Source organism: Bactrocera neohumeralis, chromosome 6 (assembly GCF_024586455.1).
Source record: "Bactrocera neohumeralis isolate Rockhampton chromosome 6, APGP_CSIRO_Bneo_wtdbg2-racon-allhic-juicebox.fasta_v2, whole genome shotgun sequence".
Classification (NCBI taxonomy): domain Eukaryota; kingdom Metazoa; phylum Arthropoda; class Insecta; order Diptera; family Tephritidae; genus Bactrocera; species Bactrocera neohumeralis.
Window position 1 is genome coordinate 80,920,454 of NC_065923.1, and position 17,621 is coordinate 80,938,074.

General features: G+C 32.8%; 2 protein-coding genes across 4 annotated transcripts; both read right to left on the reverse strand.

Moving 5' to 3' along the window:
- On the reverse strand, positions 1–11,001 carry LOC126763135 (uncharacterized). Of its 2 annotated transcripts, none has more exons than XM_050480380.1 (3): positions 6,802–11,001; positions 2,848–3,419; positions 1–2,302 (listed from the first exon to the last, which is right to left on the reverse strand). In XM_050480380.1, the coding sequence occupies exons 1-3, from the start codon at positions 8,410–8,412 to the stop codon at positions 1,405–1,407; spliced, it is 3,081 nt and encodes a 1,026-aa protein (XP_050336337.1). In that variant the 5' UTR covers positions 8,413–11,001; the 3' UTR covers positions 1–1,404. The 2 variants fall into 2 exon arrangements, with proteins under 2 accessions (XP_050336337.1, XP_050336338.1); XM_050480381.1 differs by lacking the exon at positions 6,802–11,001 and adding an exon at positions 3,954–6,794.
- Positions 11,002–11,088: 87 nt separating this feature from the next.
- LOC126763137 (aldo-keto reductase family 1 member B1-like) lies at positions 11,089–14,865 on the reverse strand. 2 transcript variants are annotated; one of them, XR_007667566.1, is made up of 7 exons: positions 14,751–14,865; positions 14,582–14,691; positions 12,596–12,738; positions 12,049–12,532; positions 11,777–11,985; positions 11,496–11,679; positions 11,089–11,260 (listed from the first exon to the last, which is right to left on the reverse strand). XR_007667566.1 is itself a non-coding variant. In XM_050480383.1 (6 exons), exons 2-6 carry the CDS (start codon positions 14,648–14,650, stop codon positions 11,218–11,220), a joined length of 948 nt encoding a protein of 315 aa, XP_050336340.1. In that variant the 5' UTR covers positions 14,651–14,691; positions 14,751–14,865; the 3' UTR covers positions 11,089–11,217. The 2 variants fall into 2 exon arrangements, 1 of the variants encoding a protein (XP_050336340.1); XM_050480383.1 differs by lacking the exon at positions 11,496–11,679.
- Between the last annotated feature and the right edge of the window lie 2,756 nt (positions 14,866–17,621).

Below are 17,621 nucleotides of genomic sequence, written 5' to 3' on the forward strand. Positions count from 1 at the left end.
TTATATTTATTTTATGTTCACTTATATTTTATTGCATTTTTCTTTCATTTAAATGTAAATGTGTTGGAGTGAAAATGAGTTAACAAACGGATGAATAAACATTTCTTTTAAATAATAACCATTTTTGATGGATCCCTTGCTTTCACGAATATGGTATGGGTTTATCAAACATACATATATACATTGCAGTATTTTTCGTTGCTTAAATTTTTGATTCAAGACAATTGTTTGATGTCTCTGTTAGCAACTTGTATATCATATATTTTTTACTCATGTGTATATATTTAAAATCGTTTCGATGTAATTAAGTGATTGGTTATATCGATATTTTGTAACATATTTTTCTTTTAAATACATCACTGTACGTGTGTCTAATTTTAATATTTGTAACGGAACACAATTTGTTTCACTATTAGATTTTTTTCTCTACACATACAATATTCATTGTATTACAAAAAGAAGTAATGCAAGTAGATGAGAATGAATTATTCAAACCGCTCCAAAATAATTCAATAGTTAAACTAATTTGTTATTTTTTGTAAGGACACCACATAACCTTTATATTAAGACTTTATGTATGGTTGCATATGGAAATGGTTTCTAGAATTATATGTGAATGTATATGCATTTATTTTTCAGATCTTTATGTTATCTACTTGTGGCAAGGATTGTCTTAGTAACAATAAAAATAATGTTAAAACTGGCATTCTCAATAGTCTCTAACAAACTACATATGCAAACATTGGCACATTCATTTACCTGTGCTTATGTAGAAAATTTAAATTATATATTTTACTACATATAAATATTTTAGTTAGGTAGAGTATAAATGCGTGCTTTAGTGTATCTAAGTTTCAAATTGTTAATTTTCATAGTCTCATATATTCCAAAATTATTTTTAGTCTCTCGAAAAATCTGGCATTCTTTCCTAAAAACAGAAAAACAAAACAACACAATAACTAAATGTACACCAAAGAAATTATTATAATAGATATGCTTGTAATTTGTGCTTCGGTGTAAACTTATTAATTCACTCTTCAATCCGATATAATTATTCTTAATTATTTTCTATTTTGTTGTCTATTATGTTAAGTTGAATTTCCTTTTCACAACAAATATTTCCTTAAATACAATACACAGTTTCAAATAATTTTTTATTGCTGTACAAGCATGCATATGTATGTATATGCGCAGCTAATGTTCCATTAATTAACATATATATGTATATACAAATACGGGTAGTTTAATTGTATAAATAACCTAATATATCAATTGTATTTTGCTGAAGTCACCAGTATTTACCTGGGACAACATACTTTCTATTATATGCACAATACGATTGCATCCATAAAAGTAAAATTTGTGCACAGTAGCACAAGGGTTGCTTACTGTCTGCAGCTATGGTCACGAAGACATGTATGAGCACTGTGGTTTCGGTTGTGGTTCAGTCTGTTCGAGCGGTTGAATGTCAGCACGTTTCCAATAGTCTCGTACATTTTCCACAGTTTCCAAAATGCGAAGAAAATTTTTTCCGGCTAACATTGCAATGTCTTGCTCACTCCAATTGTGATCTTGAAGCAGACTCGCCAGCAAATCTGGGTATTTGGATACGTCCTCAAGGCCTATAGGCGGTTCTTCTATGCCATCATATCCTGCGCCTAACCCAATATGTTGGACACCAGCTATTGCACGAATGTGTTTAATATGTTTTACAACGTCTGCAAGATATGCCGGTTGACCGCAAGCCACGTCCTCTGGGTCGAAGCTAACCATAATTAGGCCACCGTTATCTGCCACTAGTCGAAGAATGTCGTCGGGTATATTGTGTGTGGAGTTGCATATTTGTCGTGCAGCGGAGTGAGAGAATATAACGGGGGCCCGGGTGATTTGCAAGACGTCGCGGGCTGTCGCAGCAGAACTATAAGATAAATCTACCATCATTCCCAAGCGGTTCATTTCTCGAATGACTACCTTGCCAAACGCGGATAAACCATTTTCTGTTTCTGAGGCACTTGATCCTGCCCATGAGAGATCACACTTATGCGTAAGGCTAAGGGCACGTGCGCCAACTGAATAAAATGATCTTAAAACGGCAAGAGAGGAGCCGATGGCATGACCACCTTTGATGCCAATTAACGAAGCCATCTGATGATGCTGTCGTGCTATAAAAATGTCCTTGGAAGATTTTGCTAACATTGTATCCAAGGTATACATGTCAGTCAGGCGACGAATAATGTCAATTTGTTCTATTGCTACTTGGACGGCGTCCAGTCCCAATGCCTCACATGGAACATATGCTGACCTGTAGATTACGTGCATGAGATGAAGAAAGCTAAAGTATTTTTTTTTGTATGTTTTTTACAGTGTTTAAAGTTCAAATCTTTCTTCACAAAACGAATAAAGTTGTAATAATCATAACTACTTCATTTTTGTTATTTGTCGCATTCAAAGCTACATATGTATGTATCGAATGCATACAAGTGCCTTACAAATTCTATGTTGCTCATACGACATGGAATACTGTATTAATGCGCAGTATATGTTTTTATGACAAACAACATATTATTTTTTTATAGAGTCCAACATTTTGTAATGAAATATTCATTTTTTAAAGTTGTAAGAAAATTTTCTTGGAAGATAAGAAGTAAGGATTTGAATATTTGGTAAGTGTCAGTTAAAATTATACTTTACACTAAGATTATAATAATTGAGGCGTTTAATCTCTTGCGGTATACATACTTATATACAAATATAAAATGCAGAAAATAGTCAAATGGTCAATTACATCTTATAATGCTTAACAATACAAGTATTATTACAATATGCAAATAATACAATTTTACTTACCACATTTGTACACCGACCAGTCCTTGTTTAAGCCTTTCAACATCCGTCTGAGCCCACGTCGGTCGAGTCCATGCTTCAGTATTTGGATCGCGTCTCATGCTTATCAACTCCAAACTGTTGTGCGCGTATTTCCGGACATTCCATGCAAAATTATTGTGGCCATCCACCAGCGGCACTTCTTTTAGTATCCGTCGCACTATTTTCAGTCTTTGTGCATGCGAATTGCGGTTGGGCGCCATAAAGTGTTGGTATGCAAGCAATGCGCCGATAGTAAGCAAGCATATCGTGCCAACAAAAGTCAAGAATATGGCACAGGATCCGCGTCGCGGTTTGAGGCGATGTGCCCTGCTGCATCTAGCAGCAGCTGCATGGTGGGTTATTTTTGATTTACGCTCGACGGGGGTAGTTTGGCCTGTTTGTGGCGATTTGCCATCACACAAGTTCACTTTTGACCTATTCGCATTGGCAATTTCGCCACCTGAATCACTGTTCGAAATGGAGTTTTGGCGGGAATGTGTGCGACGGGTATTGGAGTGCTCGGTGACATCAGGTAGGCCACCAAAGCCAATGGTCTAAATGTGATAAAATAAAGTCGTTGTATTAAATTTGGCTTTGTTTTTTGTTTTTTTTTCTTGATTTAACGTAATATGGGTCGTAATAATTTTACTATTTCTGATATTTGATTTAAAATTCCTTTAAAAATTAGTTAGAACGCTGGCTAATACCAAGAAAATCTATCTTATCTTTTAAATTGGATGAAACCGCACACAGTGTGCTAACTTTTACTGCAATCGGATCAGTTTAGCAGTTTATCCCGGAAAAAAGTGACACGAATAAGGATGAAGGATTGAAGACATTCCAAACCTCTTAGCTTTGTTGAGTTAGCTGACTGTCAGTTTTGATATTTTATTGTCTATTTGATTTTCTATCAACATGCTAATAGTTGGATTTGGATGACGTAGAGATAATACACATATATATGTAATTATAAATTAACATACAAATAAGCTTTTGGCTTGTGCACGTTCAAAAATTAACTACTTATATTCTAAAGTCTGTTAAAAGGCACATGGCTAATGAATGCTTTACTGTAAATTAATACGCACCTGGCAGTCATTAACATTTTTTAGATACATATAAGAGCAATTATGGAGTGCATCATTGTCACAATGACCGTAATAATCGCAGTTGCTTTGATTTTTCTCCAACAATTTCGCGCTATTTTTTGATAAATCATCTTCTTTAAATGATACACGCTTTGGGTTTTGTTGGGTAGACCCCGTAAAACAGGTGGACGTACGTCGATTACGACCCAATGTGCTCGAAAGTCCGGTACTTACTCCAGCAAGAGAACCGAGAGTGCCTGTGAATCGAGTCGAGTTCATTGCTCCGCCTGCTGCTGAAGCGAATGTGCCCATCATGTGAGAAAATGCCGCACATCCCACATCTTCTGGTTCCTTAGGTCGACGTTGATGATATGGATGTGGACGATGACCATTAACTTCGGAATTATTAGAAGTTATTGTAGGTTGAAGAATCATACCACAACCACCAAAATTAAAATGAGGTATACATGTGGCCCCAGAGACGCTCGTGCCGCATTCGCTGCCCTCGAAATCGCTATCGTCACCAATAGCGTTGTCAATGCCGCCGATTACATTGTTGTTGGCGGTGCCATCGTTGAAGTCTCGAGATGGGTTAGCACTTTCAGGTATATCTCTTATGCGAGATGATGTGTTTAGTGTGCCTGTGTAAATTATATTGAGAGGTGGTGGCAGTGAGTGCTGAATCTGTATTTGTGGAATTTGTTTATGTGCCTGTGGAAGCTGTTGCATGAAGGAATCATTCGGAAACTGTTGTTGATGCTGTTCGAGGGTCGGAAGCAAAATGGTCTCTGACTGCAAAAGTTTTTTACCGCCACAGAGAAAACCAGGAATGAGCCGTTCATGTTGAACGATTTGATCTGACGTGGTAGCGTTAGAAACGAATATATTTGAAGGTTTAAATTGGTAGATATTTTCATTATTCGTCACTTCTTTGAGATCATTATTCTGAGGAGTTGTCAATATAGTTCCGCTTTGTGTTACTGTTGAAGGTTGTATCATCACGATGGGTAAAACTGCGCTTCCACTGGTACCACTTAAAGTAGACCTTTGCAGTAGCTCCATTTGACACATTTCTTTATATCCCAATTGTCGCAATTCCATGATTCCTTATAATATGGTTTTGAAGCAAAAATTACATTTCGAATTTTAATCACTACATGTTATTGCACCTATTTCTTTTGTTTTTATCACGTCTTATAACATTTTTGCACAATTAATATATTTGGAAATATATCTTCCAATGGCACTTCTCTTGATGGCCATTCATCGACATGCTTCTCGATGGGCAACTTTACTACATAAGGTCCGAATAGAAACTAAACTATCATCAGCTGGATTTCATGCTCTCGCCTATGCCACTGTACAGTATCCACAAATTCACTGAACTTCTCTACAATAATTTCCTCTAGTTTATCAAGTACTTTGCAGCCAAGCCTTATTTTGCCGGTCCAACTTTTACCATTGGCATTCAGTATAGTTAAGGGTAAATATTCGCGACTGCGCATTATGCAAATGTGAAATATTCTTAATCGACTCTACTAATAATTCCATCGAAGAAATCATTCATTTCTTAGGCCTTTCTAACTTTCTAATATTAAATTATTATTTAACCCACAAACTTTCGTTAACATGATTGATATCCCAAATATATTTTACCACCAAATTCCACTCTAATGAAATTGCAACAAAGCTCTACACCTGTATCGTCAATGTATTATTATTTAAAATCAGCGCAAGAAAAATATACATACTAAATAAGTCTCAAACGAGACACAACATTTATACAGGAGAGTGGAACTTTAACCAACAGTTTCGATACTCAACCAACTGTTGTGCCTTGGTTTCTTTTATTCTTAGACGTGTATTCCATCACAGTATTGTACATAAAAATTTCATATTTAGTAATAATTACGTTTTTATATGGTAAACGATTTTCCATTAAGAGACACTTCCCACAACTCTATGTATATTTAATATCAAAGTACTAACAAATTGCCAAAATTTTGCAAAAATAAATAAAACATTATTTTAATTGAAACATATTTATGTTTTTGCGTTGAAAAAAAGTTCGATGTGTGTTTTTACCTAAAATGTACGGGTTACACTGTGGAACAAATATCCCTTAGAACACCACTAGCCAGATATCCAATAATTTAATTTAATAATTTCTAGCTACCTGCTCACAACCTCTTTGAGTGTGGTGGAATATTATAATGTCGAAGCACAAGTAAGCTTTGAACACTTTCTTTGATTGCAAATTCACAAAAATTGTTTAAGAAGTGAACGATTATTAAGTATGATGACTCTATTACCGGTGCAGGTCTCATTCAGCGATACCAAACATTTAGGGATTGCTGCCAATACAATTTCAAAAACTCAGTAAATGCATTGATGAATGAAACTATAGTCCATGAAGAAAAATTATGATTATAATAAATAAAGGCGTGAAATATACAAATTTAATATACCCTTTCTTTTACTAGAGTATAGTTACTATTTCATTCTATAATAATGTCTGACTTCATAAATGAAAACAATTAACTTTAATGGGTTTTCATATTTCCGTTTCGATAATGCGTATATCAAATATAAAAAACACTGCATTTGCCAAGAACATATTGGAATACAAATTGACCGATTAAAGTAAAATTCTTGTACGAAAAAATTTTAAACTGGGTATGGGTAGATTATATAACCGAAGTTAACGTTTTGCCTTGTTTCTTTAATTGATTAACAGAGTTTTATGTATTTGTCTCATTCACTGTTTGAGGTCGTGTTTTCTAGCATTTAATTACTCTTTTTAAATTGTAATTGTAAATAAGGCGTACTTTAATTAAGAAAAAATTACCTGATAATCCATAGAATTTCCAAAACCCATATGATTGCATGAACAAGAGCATTGTTTGATATGTTCTTCAAGTTCATCATCGAAAAATTGGTGGTGCAACTGCGCAAAAGATGTCCAATTGGGTCTTTCGGCTATCGGTAAAATTCCCATAGATAGTGAGTTTTTGCAATTACTATCATTTTTTAGAGATTCTTCTTTAACGACGTCTTTGCACCGTATTAATGAACGATGGAGATTCTCTCCATGGGTGGCATGTAAAAGTAATTTCTGGATATGATTGTTTGGTTTATTTGTAACAATCGGTTTTGATTTCATCCATACCGTTTTGTTACAAGAAAAGTTAGATAAAATATCTAATCCATTTTTTATTGCTGGTTTGGTCAATTCAATACTCTGAGCAATCGGACTTGTTTTCACGTTACACTTCCGTACCGTGTTATCCGCTTTATTAACCTGCAAACACCCATTAAATTCCACGCTCACATCCAACAAGTTGGCCTTATGACAACTATTTAAATAACAGGCAGTTACCAAGGGGTGTCTACTCTTCTTATTCTTGCATTTGCTGGCATCATTATTAACATAGCTTTCATCTGTTAAACTGCGTTCTCGTTTTTCTTTAGTTTCGTTTCGTACACCATTATATGTGGATTCGGGTGCTGACGATGATTTCAAGAGAAACGATGATGGCAATGTAAGGAGATTGTTGCTGTGGTTAGTTTGTGGAGAGGTTCTGTGGCCGTCTAATTTAACTGTGGTTAACGTTGAGGCAGAAACTGGGGTGTTATCAGACTTGGAGGTATATGTGATAGCTGCAGTTGCGGCGGATAGCATAAGACGAATCGCTTCAACTGAATCCGAAGCCAAAGGCACGGAGCACGAACCTGTCTCAGTGGCATTGTCGTCACAATCTTCATATGTTTTTATCCAGTGATCTGATTGATCAATGTTAATAGAATTCTCCTCTGAATCGTTCTCATCAGAAGTGTAAGATTCAATTTCAACCAAAGAGGTATGCAACTTTTTGCGTTCTTCAGTAACTGAGGCAACCGTAGAATTGGAACCATATTTAGAGTAAGATTTCTTTGTCACATCCCTTTTATGATCCGGTTTTTGTTTGTTCAAGTCCTGCAGAGAGTTCTTGAAGGACTTGCGGTGAGAAGTCGCGCATCGTTTTATGGAGGGTGGTGTGTAGAATGGTGGAACATTGTAGAACTGAGTTGACCTACTAATTCGCGACATTTTGTCGTTAGTTTCTGATAAGGCAACATTTTTCTGATTTCGATTGCTGCGTTCTGTTAAGGAATGAGCTGAGAGAGATAATACGCGAGTACTCTGTTGCTGCAACCGAAATCGACGTCTTCGAGCCGCTGCAATGAGATTACATTCGTTAATGGTGGGCAACTTTAATAGATGTGGCTGAAGTTGAGCATACGACACTTTCGGTTGAAAATTACTGTGGCTAAGATCTCCAGTCTGATGCAGCAAATCTTCTTCCGTCGGCAAACATACTGATTCGAAGGGACTTTTTTGACTTAGTGCTAGAAATTCTTTCTGTTCTTCTTCTTCAAGTGCTTTAAGAGCACACAAATTCCACTCACCAGACGACATTTATCAGCGACGTAACACATTCACACATTAACAAGGTCAACAGCTTTTGCATATGAACAGAATTGTTGATCAAAATCTTTGTGATTTTTAACCTATATACATATTTATTTTTACGTACATATGTACGTATACATATGTGTGAAATAACAATCTTTATTCTACTAAACACACTTATTTATGCCTACATTTTGTTAATATGTATACACTTTACATGACAATTTCCACAATATTCTTACTAACACACACTCATAATAAATATTTTTTCACTCACTATGACGTTACGTATACAAGATATTTTTGTCATTGCAGTTATTTCCCACCAAAATCACTATGATTTAATCTTTAACTAATGGCTGGTGCCCAGATTACCAAATTTAACTCCACGAATGCAACACCGTACGTCGTTTATATAAGTACAGACGATTTAATAAACTGAAATGCTCAGTAAACTTGTTTATCAATTTATACTTTAACCACAGCAGGACTGGTAAAAATGGCAACTGTTGCCGCAGTATACCTTTTTAGAATACTCCTATTATCCCTTACAGGTGCAGAGCTTGAAGCTTGTGTTAACAGTGCACAACTCATATTTCTATCCAGTATACATTTTACAACATATCTTCCACATACATATGTTGACCTTAACAGACATACTACTTAGGAAATGTGGTGGGGATTGATTATGAAATCTTAGGAGAAATTGGCCTATAAAGTACTCATCTTTTTTAATTGTAAAACTTGAACTTAATATTAGCATTATTGTGAAGCTCATCTTTCGGAAATGAAATTATAATATTACTATTTATAAATTTGCGACGTGCTTAATTATTTCGATTAGTGTACTTTTAGAAATTCAACAACTGCAAGACATATGTACATATTTTACAATGCTAGCAAGTGTAAATAATGGGTTGTCAAAAAAGTCTTGCGGTATTTTTATTGATTTTTTTTTTATTGAAGTTGAAATGAATTTTTGATGATTCATGCCCAGCTCTTGACCGATGCTACGGCTGCTACTATGCCGGTCTCTTTCGACCAATTCAGCGATTTTATCGCAATTTTCGACGACAGGCCTTCCGGAGCGTGGTGCATCCTCGACCACCTCTACACCAGAACGAAAACGTTGAAACCATCGTTGTGCGGTGGAAATGGAAACTATATCGGGTCCATAAACTGCACAAATTTTATTGGCGGCTTGAGATGCATTTTTGCCTTTATCGTAGTAGTACTGTAAAATATGCCGTATTTTCTCTTTATTTTGCTCCATTTTTGCGTCGATATAACTCACGAACGCCTTAAAAGAAACGACAATCAATCAAACACGTGTTAGCGCGTGAAATGAGCTTTCCAAAAAGGTAAAGCATGATCCGATGCGACGAATAAAACTAGAACTACGCGCTTTCAGCGCCAACTAGCGAAAATACCGCAAGACTTTTTATTAGTTTCTGATAAAGGGAAGTTTACTATATTAGACGCTTGTAATACCCGAAGTTGCGCTACTATTTAAATATTTTACATTAATTTCATATTGCATTTTCTCTGAGTAAGCCTTACGGTCCGATCTGAAGACGTTTTTTTTTTATTTCGCAATGCTCATCACTTTTACCATAAAAAGGCAAATGTGAAATTTGATATGAAAGTATTCTAATGCATGAGGATCACGCTTGATTTAAATTACCTACAGCGGTAACTCTTAGGCGAATAGACAAATTACAATTGTGTAACCAGTTTTAAGAGGTATATTCTTCAGCGAAACCTACTCTTTGTGTACTTTGTCTGTCGACGGACGGTGAAGTGAAAAAATCACATAAAAGAAGTGGAACAGTCGTAAGTAACAGCTAGGTATTAGTTACATATAACACATAGTACATGTGCATTCAAGGATATAAATTTGTATATACATAGCAAAGATTATAAAGGAAATGTACGTACACAATATGCTATAACGAGGTTAACTTCACATGTATATATGCACCCACTTGCATGTGTTTATAAATTAAATAGTTAAGATGCAAATTGTTAATACTTAGAGTAACTGAATATGCATAAAACCCGATGAACGTACTTGATTCGTTTTCTTACATATGCCATTGTTGGCCGCATCTCATCTGTAACTGGTTTTACACATTTAAACTCAGACTTTAAACCTTCTCCCAACAGTTGACATAGTACAATCACATTCGCAGGAAGGCAAATACCGGGAATTAACAGAAATTGCACTTTTAAAAAATAAAAATTAGCAAGGATACCAGGTGTATTTCAATACTGAGCAAAAAATTCAAGTTGAAAGAACTGGGATCGGTTGGTGCATAGATATGGTGGGGCTATTATTTAATATACGCTAAAATTTAAATTTCTAGCACCATTCGAAATCAGTGCTTTTAATTGAAACGAACAGCTTTAATATTTTTTTATTCAGAAAGGAATACCAACGATAACATGTCCGTGAATTATTATACTTTTGAAATATGTACATGTAAACTAATATAATTTAATCTTATTAGTAGATCTTTTCGTATGTGAATCAAAGAATGTTATCGGAAAGTAAAAGAAGCCATACAAATAGATCTAGGCAAGCTCAATACTTTTACAGCACTTTCCGTACCATAAACTACCTGATTTAAGTGTTTGTGTTTGAAAGCTCCAATATTGGAAATTAAGTATATGTATAACAGATAACGAAAATATATGTGTTTATTTAATATAACGTGTCATTAAATCCATTTGTATATACATATGTATTTATATATGTGTGAATAATTACAGTAAAGTAACCCCAATTTTAACTGGACTAAGTTTCACACACTAGAACTCATCAATAAATGGATGGTGCGGATGAGATCGATGGCTGAAAATAAATATATGATTAAAAATATCTTTGAAATTAAATATTAGTCACAATGTTATTTGAAAGTTGTTATATAAAGCAGAAGGGTAAAATTAGTGCAACAAAAGCGGAATATTCTATTTGGCACCAAATAAATGAATGCAGAAATTTTCAGGAGTTGCATATACATAAGTGGCGGGGGGAGAACTAATACCAAGCAAATAACAAATATAATAACTATATGCCTTGAACTTACTGCTAAGATATTGAATATTTTTAGGAGTCAAAACGCATTTAAAGTGAAATAACCCATCATAACAATGAAGACATAAGACCAATAGCTGACTTATATTTTGAACAAATTACTACATTTTCACTTGTTTTCAACTTTACGAAACTAAAATTCATCATTAAACGGGTAGTGCTCATGGTCAGCATCGCTATATGCAAAATTGATATATATAAATATATAGGAAATAAACCGATGTTTAATCATTATAATGCCACATATGGTTATACTTTATATTAACCACTTACTTGTCCAGAGGTACGAAACGTCCGTTACAATTAAAGCTATTAATTGTTGCAATATCTTCTAAGCTTAATTCGAAATTGAACACATCGAAGTTAGATGCAATACGACTTTTAGTTACAGACTTTGGGATTACAATGTTTCCACGTTGCAATTGGTAGCGAATGAGAATTTGCGCCGGAGTTTTGTCATACTTTTTAGCGATATCCACAATCTGAAAAAGTTATGTACTTATATTAATATAAATTATACTATAAATTTTGATATAAATATTTACTTTAGCGTCCTCTAACAAAACGGGATCTCCTGATTTCGCCCATGGCCTATTAGGTGAACCCAGAGGACTGTATGCAGTTATAGTAATGTTTTTTGATTTACAAAATTCAATCAGCTTTTCTTGAGTTAAATAAGGGTGGCATTCGATTTGATTTGTAACGGGAACAATAGTTGCAACCTCGAGCACACGTTCAATTTGATGTTTGTTGAAATTAGATACACCAATGGACTTAACAAGACCAGCTTCTACAAGTTTTTCCATTCCCTTCCATGTGTCTACATAATCGACATCCGAATATTGCATTTTGCCAAGGTCATCATTTGGAAATAACTCTCCGCCCTCTTTAAAGCCCATTGGCCAATGAATCAAGTACAAGTCAAGGTAATCTAAGCGCAAATTCTTTAAAGTAGTTTCTAAGGCTCCTCGTACTAATTCAGGACTATGGAAGGTATTCCATAATTTACTAGTAATAAACAATTCCTCACTGTAATATAATCCTGTTATTATACATACGTATGAAACGCAAATTATATCTAAATACTCTCACCGCTTCACAACGCCTTCAGCTATTTTAGCTTCAATTCCGGCTCCGACTTCATCCTCATTTTGATACACATGTGCACAATCAATGTGACGATAACCAACATCAATAGCATCTTTAACGGCCTGCTCAACTTCTCCCTTAGGACTCTATGTAAATCCCAAACAAATATATATGTATGTAAGAATTGACAAATAATCTAAAATATTTATGGGTACATATGTATGTACATATACAATATGTATGTATACAATAAAAATGTGAAGTGTAAATTTGATACATATATGTATGTACGTTGCTAAGTATTATAATTAATACATTTTCACAAGCTTACAAATTTGACTGCAAAAACTCACACAAAATAGATAATAACGAAACTACTAACTCTATATAACCCTTGTCAAAAGTATTTCTATGTATAGCATAAAAACTGATAATTGATACAATTGCAAAGTTTTCAATGACGATTCATTTCTAAATGATTAGTAATTTATTTGTGACCAAAAGTTTCAAGAACATTCCCATTTTTGATTTCCTTAACCAAGTGGTCAAGAATTTCAAACACTAATATTTAAGAATACTTTGTTACGCAAATTAGGAAAAATTATATAGCATAGCAATCGTTCGTTAGAATTACTGGATATATGTATGTATTTAGCTTAGATTTAAAAATTATAAATATATATATATATAGATCTCTTATCAGTCGACACTCTCTCTCCGAGTGTTAAGTTCATTTATCAACATCATTCACCATTGCTCTCTAGTTGAGGCAAATACTTAATATTGTCAAAGATTGTGCGAAACAAGTATATGTATATATCCGTATTCTTCATAATAGTATATAAGCTTTTGCCTACACTACTTAGTATTAGGTACATGGCCAATCATTTTGATCATGACTTTTAATCTATCTACTTAAACAATTTTTTATCAAATATCTTTTACCCTACTCAAATTTAAAAAAATATGATAATTCAGTGGTTCAGCTGTAGTTACTACCTTTGAAGAAATTCAATTACCATTAAACAAAAATTATTTTTATACAATCGTTGTGGCGATAACCAATATCAATCAATAGCATCTTTAAAGGCTTGCTCAACTTCTCCCCCAGAACTCTATAAATATCCCAAACAAATATATAATAATTGACAAATAATCTAAACTATTCATGGATACACATATTGTATGTTTGCATATAAAAATGTTAAGTGTAAATTTGATATGTACTTATGTACATGCATGTTGCTTAGCATAATAATTAAAAGAATTTTCACAAGCTAACAAATATTACTGAAAAACTCACACAAAGTAGAAACTACTTATGTACATACTTATGTACTGCTCTTAAGCACTGTCAAAAGTAAAAGAATTCAAATGGATTTCTATGTATAGCATAAAAACTGATAATTGATACAATTTGCAAAGTTTTCAATAGTAATTCATTCCTAAATGGTTAATAATTTATTTGTTTTGTTAAAGATTGTGCGATAAAAGTATATGTATACATAGTATATCCGTATTCTTGATAATAGAATATAAGTTTTTGCCTAACCTACTTCATATTAGATACATATGTATGTATGTATGTACATGACCAATCATGGTTCTAAGAAATGGATGAAAGTGTAGTTAATATTGCTCAAAAGAAAAAATATTCACACATTTAAATATAATTAAAAAAATACTGACTTTTAATCTATCTATTTACAATTTCCTATCAAATATTTTTTACACTACTAAAATTTAGAAAAAAAAATTTGATAATTCAGTGGTTCAGCTAGTTATTATCTTTAAAGAAATTCAATTAGCATTAAAAAATAATCGATCATCACGACGTAAGGATTGTTTAATGCATTAAAGTCTTTTATAGAGTTAGTTAAATCTGCCATTGGGAATATATGAAATTGTCACACATATTCACAATAGGAATATTAAATACACATTATATTTATATATTTATTGAGGTAAATTTTTTTTTATTATACTTACACCCCATGTCCCTAGACCAATGATGGGAATCTTTACTCCATTATTTAGAACCACATCAGGAACCGACATTATGGTTTTTTAATGAACTAGTATCAAATTACAAAGATATCCTGAAAGTTGGTCAGCATTTAATAACAAATTTTTTTCCTTTAGATAAAATATTACTAACCTGAATCACAATGGAAAACTACCGGCGTGAATAATTCACTGAATGCCAACAAACAGTTGTCCAAGCTTTTATACCTTCGCCAAAAGCTTCCCTTGCTATTATATTTATTAAGTTCATACTTTTTAAAACGACTTAATCAGGTCATAGACAATACAATTGATTCAAATCGTTGTTCCGCCGATGGGTAAAAGTTTGACTTCTAAATCGAAGTGCATGTTGTGAAGATATCCCATTAGCAAAAAACAAGAGCACATATACGTCTATATGGTTGTCCATTAACTCTTTATGATTGCAATAAGAAGATTCAATTCTTCATAAAAAATATAAATTTTTGAATATGATTGTTTTAAAGCGTATTGGAATACATAAGAGCAAGAATTTGAATCACTGCATGTGCATACACACGTACATATGTTAAATTCATCTAAAAACGTTTTAAGTGCCGCGTAACAATTAAATTTTAAGCACCTTTATTGCACTAAGTGAGACTAATACATACGTGGCTTGACAGCAATATACCAATGCATATTGAAGATTTGAAACGTATAGGTTTAATATGACATATTAACTTACCTTACTAGTGTAGAAAAAAACATTTGTACCTACCTACAATATTAATAATTAAGTGCCTTTACTCAAATGTATTATTTTGATAATACTTTCAAAATGTGGGATGATTGTGTTACATGAATGTTGAACAATTCAAAACCTAAGTAAATTAATGAAAATAAAGACTATATGTACATATAAATGAACGCATTAGCGAAAATTGTTGGCGAAGAAAGTATGGTAAAACTCCATATATTAAAGCTGCCCATCGCTGTATACTGGAATGATTTAGTGATCGGGTAAGTTTTATACAGTTGAGTGAGTACATAGATCGCATTTGTCGCCCATTCCACTTTTCACTGGAACAAAACTTGGAATGCATACCTACACAGTCATTTTATCTGAGACAAACTATTGGATTATTATAAAGCTTAATATAAACAATAAGGTCCGGTTTGAACCACCATCTTATCACGTTTGTCCATCAATATAAATACATACATACATATGTATATTATTTTAACCGAGCATGTCAATTATTTCTAATATATACATATATTACATGTATATTTATTTATACATACATACATATATATGTTTATACATACAGCTGTATATATTATATGCATATAGATACCTATTGAAGATCAGAGAGAGTAAGATAGTTAATATTCATCTCCGAAATTTGTTTTACATCCGTTCTCTAAACGTAAATTTTAGAGCCGAGCTTTTGACATTAAAGAGAAGTTATGGCGGAACAAATTTGAATTAAAACATGTTGTGGAAAAGGCATTAAAAAATTAAAAACTAATAATATTGTTTTATAAAAATATCTCAATAGCATACATCTTCATAAGTACATGCATAACAACATAAGTATTTTGCATTCACACACCCTATTGTCTATAGCTTGACTTGCGCAAACTTATGTACGTATGTATGTATGTATGTATATATGTACATGTACATATCTGCATAATTGTAGTTTTATCAATGATATCACCAGAGAAGATACAACGTACAATGAATCTTCTCTGATATCATCGTGCAACTTCTTAAGAGGGTAAATAAAAACACAAGTATTTTAAATTCTTTTCAAAAGGGTTTGTCATAATTATAATAATAATATTAATACTATATTGCTTGTTCTCTGGTGGTTTTTTTTTTGATTCTTGCTGGGAAAACTCGAATGCAATACTGTAAACACATTACCTTTTCTGAAGTCTTATTTTATAGTTCATATAGCATAATACCAACGAAATTTTTCAATCCCCAGACAAGTAATGCAAATAAATATAAATATATAAAATATCACTAATCAACCGATAATCATTAAATGTTTAAATATTAGGTTTATTTCATAGAAAATGTGTAAAACTCGATTCAACTTTCTTATTTTTTGTATATTTGAGAAGATTAATCAACGCATTAAAATATTTGCTTAATACTGAAAGCTAATGGTGAGATTCACCAATTATTGTGTGTTTTCTATAGTGCGTCACAATAAGAAAAAGCTTTAATTCTAGTAAGTTTAGTACATAACTAATATGCATATTTACTTATAAAGCTGCCCCTACCAAAGTTCGTGAAAGCATTGCATTAGAAAGTGTGTAATCTGTTCACCTTTCATATCTGTATGTATGTATAAATCCAGGATTATGAATCCAGGAGTTGAAAAATAAATTAATGATGATTTACAGGATTTATTGGCATGTTTTTAGACATATTCCATTGTTTTTCTGGGTGTGCTAATAGGTACACGTGGGAATGTTATATAATTTTTGTCTTTGTTACCGCTAAGTATTTTAATTTTATATTCATTAAGTATTATCATTGCTTCACGTGTACATAAAATTAAACACACATACATATCTGTAAGGTACGTATACGTATTTAATACCACCATTAGTACGTAATGTTGTCATGGTAAATTTTAGAACGAAATATTGAGTGAGGCACAACAATGACCAACATTAAAGTAATCGTATATTTTGATTGATTTCAATAGTGTTAAATCACTATACAGTAGTTAAATAAGCAGTCCTTTAAAAATGTTTGCTTTCATTGTGCAAGGAGGATTTCGTTGGACCTGCAGTTTTCGAACAATATATAAAACTTTAAATCGGTTACATTCCAGAGGGGTTGATAAATTTCCGAGTTCTCTATTTTAAACACAAATTATGTTAATTGAGTATTTCTTTTAATTAAAATTAAAACAACATTTTTATACATTCGTAATATATAACTATATAAATAGTTTTAAACCTTTTTGGCTATTTTAATATATTATGATAATTTTTTAATATATTATGGTAACTTTTA